Source organism: Orycteropus afer, unplaced genomic scaffold (genome assembly GCF_000298275.1).
Source record: "Orycteropus afer afer isolate SDZICR_OR568_19922 unplaced genomic scaffold, OryAfe1.0 scaffold00078, whole genome shotgun sequence".
Lineage (NCBI taxonomy): Eukaryota > Metazoa > Chordata > Mammalia > Tubulidentata > Orycteropodidae > Orycteropus > Orycteropus afer.
Window position 1 is genome coordinate 5,184,577 of NW_006921665.1, and position 8,296 is coordinate 5,192,872.

The following is an 8,296-nucleotide window of genomic DNA, read 5'->3' on the forward strand; positions in this document are numbered from 1 at the left end:
TTATGGTTTCTTGAAGTAGCTTTTTATAGTTTTCTTTGTAGAGGTCTTTTGTGTCTCTGGTAAGATTTATTCCCAAGTATTTTATTTTTTTGGCAGCTTTTTTTTAAAAAAAAGATTTAGAAATGCCCATTAGAATATGTGCAGTGGTTGTTATCACCTTAGACTAATACCCTGGAGATAATGGTGAAAAAGTTTTTTAAGAAATACTATATAACAATAGTCCTATAAGTTTATGTGTATGATCTGAATTCCCAGGTGTACAGTAGAGCTGACAAAGGGCAAGGTTGTAGTCACTGCTTGGTCACAGCCAGCTACCCAGAGGGACTGAGTAGTTGAACCTGTGGGCTCGGGACCATAGTTGCAGGAGACATCAAGCTCAATTGGCATAACATACTATACCAAACATTGTTCCACCTCCTACTTTGGCAAGTAGCGACTGGGATCTTAAAAGCTAGCAAGCTGCCAACTAGATGCAACAATGGGTCTCTCCTCATCCAGAGCAAAGAAGAATGAAGAAAACCAAAGATTCATAGAAATAATTAGTCCTCATGGCTGGTTCACCATGTGATTCTCAGCCTATACAGCTATGAGACCAGAAGAAATAGATGGTCCCCAGCTACCACTGTCAACCACTTAGAGGGGGATCTATGTAGGAGATCCTAGATAGAGAGGGAGAACAAAGTGGAACAAAACTCAAAATCACTTGGAGAAAATAAAAGGGGGGGACCAGGTTTGCTGGTCTGAGAGAGCCCAGTGGAACCACTGAGACTGTGGTCCCTAGCTGCCCTTCAGGTCTGGAATTGAACCCACACCTCTGGCTTCCAGCCAAACAAAAGACATTTACCTGAGGTAGATACACTCCTTGGAGATAACAATCAGGGGAGAAGGAAGGGCTGTGTATGCACAGGGAGACAGTTAAGGGGACAGGAGTGCATGGAGGAATGTACACAGGGAACAGGTAAGTATCGGAAAGAAGTGAGAGGGGAGCTGTTGCATTGGGGTAAATTGTACTGACTGTCATGAGACAACATGTGTGAACTGCTGTATGGAAAATTAATTTGCTCTGTAAACTTTCACCTAAAATTTAAAAAAAAAAAAGAAAAGAAAGAAATACTGTATAACCAAACATCATGATGACTCTGAACAGAATATTATATGGAAAAATACCAAAATCAAGTAATCTGATTCTAAAAGTGATTCAGAAGGTTATAAATACATTAACCAAATTATTTTATTTATGTTTTCTTCTGTATTTTGGAAGAGACTGATATGTGATATTTTTAAAAACAATCTGTGTTTATATAGGTCTAAAAGTTTTACATGCCTGTTTCCATATGTATAAAATAAAAATTTAAGTGTCTCTAAAAAAAAAGTATGACTGTCTTAATGGACTGTTCTTTAGATGGTCTCTAAATTCGAGAGGGATATAATCAAGGTCATATTTTGGCTCTGATGGACTTGTTTTAATAGTCTTCAGTTTCAACTTGAACTTGCATATGAGCAGTTGATGGTCTGTTCTACAATTAGCTCCTGGCCTTGTTTTGGCTGAAGACACTGAGCTTCTCCATCACCTCTTGCCACAGATGTAATCAGTCTGATTCCTGTGTACTCCATCTGGTGAAGTCCACGTATTAGCTGCCGTTTGTATTGTTGGAAAAAGGCATTTGCAGTGAATAAGTCATTGGTCTTACAAAATTCTATCATGCATACTCCAGTGTTATTTCTGTTACCACATGTAAATAGATTTGATGCATTGGACACCACTGACCAAAAACCAGAGGAATTGTAGGGATGACATTAAGAATATCATCCATGAAGAAAGCAAAAGGTCATTAAAAAGATGGGAAAGGAAGAAAAGACCAAAATGGATGTCAGAAGAGACTCTGAAACTTGCCCTAGAATGCAAAGTACCTAAAGTAAATGCAAGAAATGATAAGATAAAAAAGAGCTGAATGGAAGATTTCAAAGAGCAGCTCGAGAAGACAAAGCCAATTATTGTAATGAAATGTGCAAAGACCTGGAGTTAGAAACCAAACGGGAAGAACATACTTGACATTTTTCAAGCTGAAAGAACTGAAGAAAAAATTTAAGCCTCGTGTTGTAATATTGAAAGATTCTTTGGGCAATATAGAATCTTTCAGTATTGCAATGTGAGGCTTAATTAAGGAGCTCTGATGGCGTAGTGCCTAAAGTATTTGACTGTTAACCAGAAGCTTGGCAGTTCAAACCCAGCAGCCACTCTGCAGAAGCAAGACTGGGCAATCTACTTCTGTAAAGATTTACCGCCACACAAATACAAAATGGGTCACTGTGAGTCAGAATCAAATCGATGGCATTGAGTTTGGTTTTGGTTTTATGGGCAATATTGAATGATGCAGGAAGAAACAAAAGGACATGGAAGGAATGCACAGAATCAGTGTACCAAAAACAATTGGTCAGTGTTCATCTATTTCAGGAGCTGGGATAAGATCAAGAACCAGTGGTACAAAAGGAAGGAATCAAAGCTGTACTGAAGGAATTGGGGAAAAACAAGGCTCTGGGAATTGACGGAATACCCATTGAGATGTCTCACAAAATGGATGCCGCACTGGAGGCACTACTTGGTTTTGCCAAGAGATTTGGAAAACAGCTACCTGGCCAACTGACTGGAAGAGATCCATATTTGTACCCATTCCAAAGAATGGTGATCCCACAGAATGTGGAAAATATCGAACAATATCATCAATATCACATGCAAGCAAAAATTTACTGAAGATAATTCAAAACGGCTGCAGCAATACATTGGCAGAGAACTTCCAGAAATGCAAGCTGAATTCAGAAGAGGACGTGGAATGGGGGATATCATTGCTGATGTTAGATGGATCTTGGCTGAAAGCAAGGAATATCAGAAAGTTGTTTACTTGTGTTTTATTGACTATGTAAAAGCATTTGATTGTGTGGATCATAACAAATTGTGGATAACATTGAGAAGAATGGTAATTCCAGAACACTTGATTGTACTCATGAGGAACCTGTACATAGACCAGTAGGCTGTTGTTCAAACTGAACAAGGGGGTACCACATGGTTTAAAATCAAGAAGGGAGTGTGTCAGGGTTGTATCCTTTCACCACACTTACTCCATTTGTATGCTGAGCAAATAACCTGAGAAGCTGGATTATTTGAAGAAGAATGTGGTATCAGGATTGGAGGAAGACTAATTAACAGCCTGCAATATGCAGATGACACAGTTTTGCTTGCTGAAAGTGAGGATGACTTGAAGCCTTACTGATGAAGATTGAAGACTGCAGTCTGCAGTATGGAGTATACCTCAATATAAAGGAAACGAAAATTCTCACAACTGGACCAATAAGCAGCATCACAATAAACAGAATAGATTGAGGTTGTCAAGGACTTCATATTACTTGGTTCTACAATCAACACCAGTGGAAACAGCAGTCACATCAGATGATGTATTGGGCAAATCTGCTGCAAAAGACTTATTTCAAGTGCTGAAGAGCAAAAATGTCTCTTTGAAGGCTAAGGTGCACCTAACCCAAGCCATGGTACTTTCAATTGCTTCTTATGCACATGAGAGCTGAGCTGGACAATGAATAAGGAAGACCAAAGAAGAGTTGATGGTTTTGAGTTGTGACATTGACAAAGAATGCTGAGAGTACCATGGACTGCTAAAATAAATAACAAATATGTCCTAGATGAAGTGCAACCAGAATGCTCTGTGGAAGCAAGAATGGCCAAACTTCGTTTTACCTACTTTGGTCATGTGAGAAGGAATCATTCCCTGGAGAAGGATATCATGCTTGGCATAGTGGAGGGTCAACAAAAAAGGGAAGGCCCTCAACAAGATGGATTGACACAGTGGCTGCAACAATAGGCTCAGGTGTAGCAAGAATTGTGAGGATGGCTAGGACTGGGCAGTGTTTTGTTCTGTTGTACATAAGGTCACTGTGAGTCAAAGATGACTCAATGGCACCTCACAGCAACAACATCTTAAATGAGTTGTTCTGGTTACCTAGTGCCACTCTGACAAGAATATACCACAAATGGGATGGCCTTAAACAGGAGTTTATTCTCTTACAGTTTGGAGGCTTTAAGTCCAAGTTCAAAGAGCCAGGCTCTAGGGGCTATGTGAAAGCACCTCAGCCTTGGGCTTTAGCTCTGCCTCTTGCTTCGAGCCCACTGAAGCTAGAGGCATCTCTTCACTTAGGCAGCTACTGGCTGCTAAAGCTAACAAGCCCAAGGTCGACAAATAAAATGGCACAGTCCCAATGTTACCAAACCACACAGCAGGCTATTAATTCAAGCCCATTGTAAGTCCCAAGGTTGGCAGAGCATGGCAGGCTGCTAAACAATGACTTGGCTACATCCAGGGTTCAAGCATGCCATAACCTCAAGAATATCTCCAAGGCTTCTCCTTATATACAGGAAGCAGACCACATCCCAAGGCAGCTACTCAGCTGCTTGTGGTAGATCCCACTATGGAGTTGATTGCCAGTCTCATCGTGGGGAGTAACTACCACCAGCTGCCCAGCCACTCAACCAGGCCCAGCCAAGTTGACATACAAATTTAACTACCACAGGAGTGTTGGTGACACAGTGGTAAAAGTACTCAGCAGCGATTTCCCCATAAGCCACACTTCTATTTCTAATAAATCTTCAAACACTAAAAAAAAAAAAAAAAAGTACTCAGCAGCTAACTGAAAGTTCAGTGGTCTAACCCACACCACTTTACAGGAGAAAGATGTGGCAGTCAGCTTTCATAAAGATTTACAGAGAAGTGCACAAAACTTACAACAGAGGCAAATATTGTTACATATACAATACTGCATTATCAATAACAACAAACACTGGCCTATGGGGTGCATTCATAGACAGGTGAAAAGATCAGGTGTGGGTAGGCAAGTATGGTAGGGAGTATGCCTATAAATGTAGATAGATTTGGCTGATAATATTCATACATGTGTATTTGTGCTACAGAAATATCCATATACATTATAGAACTAACAGGACAGGGTTGGAGTAGCTTCTCAGTGACAACCAAGCATCTTGAGGGAATGAGTCACCCAGTCTGTGGGGTGTTGACCATGGTCTCAAGGGGCATCAAGCTCAGTTGGCACCACATAGTACATAAAAACACTGTTCTACATCCTACTTTGGTGAGTAGTGGCCAGGGTCTTAAAAGCCTTTGAGGGGCCATCTGAGATGCAACTATTGATCTCCCCTCATCTGGAGCAAAGAAAAGTGACTAAAATCAAAGTCATGGAAATAATTAATCCAAGGCAGTAATGAACCACAGAAACCTCACCCTTCACAACCCTGAGACCAGAAGAACTAGATGGTGCCCAGCTACCAATGCCAACCACTCACACAGGGATGAAAATTGGAGATCCTGCATAGAATGGGAGGGGAAAATGTGGAACCAAATTCAAAAACACAAAAATGACCAGAATTACTGGTTGGGTAGAGGCTGGTGAAACCCCCAAGACTATGGTCCCTGGTTACTCTTCGGGCCTGGAACTGGACTCACTTCCATGGATTAATTCTCAGCCAAAGAGTAGAAAGGTCTATGAGCTACAAACAGTTACCCCAGGGAGGTACACCCCTTGGATCAATTGACTGTGAGATCAGAAGGACAGCATTTGCATAGAGGAAAAGATGGACAGACGGAAATGCGTAGATAAGAAGGACACACAGAAGCAGTAGTCACAGGGAGAGAGGATGGGAGGAGAGCTGTTTATTGTTGGGATTGTAATTGGTGCCATGAACAAAAAAATGTATATGAACTGTTGAGAGTAAAACGAATCTGGTTTGTAAATTTGCACCTAAATCACAAGTTGATGGCAATGGATTAAACTATCTTGAGTCAGTGAGTTCTTCAATCAGTAATCAGCTTTTCCCAATGTAATAGGCTATCGATATTATGATCCATTTATCACACTTAGTTATGTGTTGTTATCTTGACTGTTTTTCCAATGAAAATAGACTATCTTTAGTTATTTCACTTAAAATTAAATCTAGTATAAATTTTATGACCAGTTTTAGTATAAAATGTATATTTAAAGTATCTGAATTAACTATATTAACTATATATTACCTTTTTTAAGGAATATATATTATATTAAAAAGTAAAGAGAACTTGTTTGAGAAATAAATTTTTGTGCATATTATTATAAACTATATATTTTTTTCTCTTTTTTTCATATTTCCTTTAAAGTGAGATTATATAGTAAAGATGATGAACCTGCTGTAAAATTTCAGCTACTACCACATAAGCATGATATCATCACACTTCTAGGTGTTGGAGGCCATTGGGTAACAAGAGAAGAAAACCTTCAGGTATTATCAGAAACAATAAAGCATTGCTATTACACCAAAGAGATGTAAGTAACAAAGAATGCTTAAGTCTGTTTTGAAGCAAGGTCTGGCTAAGTTAATAAAAATCCTGATTTATGCCTTATTTTTTAAAGAAATGTAGCTTTTTTACTTTAAGCTACATGCTGACCAACAAAATGTTGAAATGCTGCCTAGTATAGTAGCTCCTTTAACTGGAATGATTATAATGAATTTCATTTAGTGGTCTAGAAGGTAGTGACTTCTACGTTCTTCAATAGGATTATTTTTTTTTCTTAGTAACATTGTTTACATGTACTTAGCAAAAATCTTCTATGTAGAATTACAATTTAAAGAATCTACAATTAAATTGAAATTAACTGTATATTTATTATCCCTCAAAGTTAAAATTTTCAACAGAGTTCCAATTAAGTATACACACACACACACATACTGATGTGCAAATACCATCATTCTCATATCCTAATCTTGATTTTACAACATCCTGACAAAGGTGACTGGTCAGTAGTGGCCAGAAAACTCTCTCAGAGATACACACACACACACACACATCACTACCACCTTATCGTTAGGATTCTGAATTAACCCTTCATCTTCCCTGAATATATCACCTTGCTGTTTCATCAGTTTGAACCAGGAATTAGAAAACATTGTAGTTAATACAGTGTTATTAACATTGTGTGCTGGTTGTTTGTGATTTGGAGATTGTTTAATTTATGTACAAGTTTTCCTGGCTCAAGATACCACTCATCCTTTCTGCTGTTAAACTCAAAGTGATTGATCAGTCTTTGTACATTATATCCAAGCTGGATCCTCCTGATAGCCACTGCCTCTTCCTCAAGGGAGCAACAGTATCTTTCCTTAACGATGAAGTTTGGAATTTGTCAAATGTACAACAGGGAAAATATCTTTATATCCTTTTTTTAGTAAGTTGCATTTCTAGCTTGAAATATACCTTGTACTCTAATCTTTTGAGTGTTTTAATAATAATGATAATAGCTAATTTCTATTATGTATGCCAAACAATCTTCAAGTTGCTTTGCAGGTATTATTTCATTTAAACATTAAAACAACCCTATGAGGTATAAGTACTATTGTTACTCCTATTTCACAGGTGAAGAAATTAAAGCATGCAGAGGTTAATATATGTTCAAGGACAAAGCTAGCAAGTGGCAGGATAGGAATCATATCCTAGCAGTCTCTACTTTCTGAATAGATGCTATAGCATAAAATACATAGAAGGCTTGTTTTGTTTTTCACCTGACATGAAAATTACAAATGCCACCTTGAGAGGTTATATACTTGCTCCTATAAGAGGGCAATTGCAGAAAAAATTTTATAATATGTACCTAAATTTAAACAGTTTGTTGGGCACTTTTACAAATAATCTATGCTAGGAAATCTTCATGGTATGAGGATGAAACTTCATTTTAAAAACAAATTATTCAGAGACAAATCTGGTGAATTAAGCCAAATCAATGCCAGTTTTGATAAAAATAATGAAAAGTTTTCTTGCAGGACTATGAAAGCAATTCCGTAAAGGTAAGTCTGGAACTTTTTAGAGCATCATCAACTTAATAATAAACTCTTTATTTCTAATATTACCATTTTAAAGGCTGATGCAGTTGGCAAAAGTTTTTAATATGTTGAACAAAAAGTAAGTTCTCATTACTTAATACAGTATATGTGTACGTGAAGAGATTTGCATAGCCTTATGTTTTGTCTCAAGTCTCATACTTTCCCTGTTACATGTAGTTACATATGTATGATAGCATAAAGGTCAGTGCCCCCAAGGACCTATGACAGACTTAATTTAAAGCTTTAAATAGTAAGGTTTAACTAATACACTGCATATATTAAGTTGTTGTTGTTGTTGTTGTTATGTGCCGTCGAGTCGGCCCCGACTCATAGCGACCCCTCCTTGGGTTTCCGAGGCAGTATCACTAC

At 38.1% G+C, this 8,296-nt stretch overlaps 1 protein-coding gene across 1 annotated transcript in view; it reads left to right on the plus strand.

Moving 5' to 3' along the window:
* CRYZL1 (crystallin zeta like 1) overlaps window positions 1-8,296 on the plus strand; it is a 74,817-nt gene that overhangs the window by 62,874 nt on the left and 3,647 nt on the right. Inside the window, exons 10-11 of the mRNA XM_007941268.2 lie at window positions 6,213-6,334; window positions 7,156-7,261. Coding sequence (XP_007939459.2) covers window positions 6,213-6,334; window positions 7,156-7,261 — 228 coding nt within the window. The remainder of the gene's footprint in view (window positions 1-6,212; window positions 6,335-7,155; window positions 7,262-8,296) is intronic.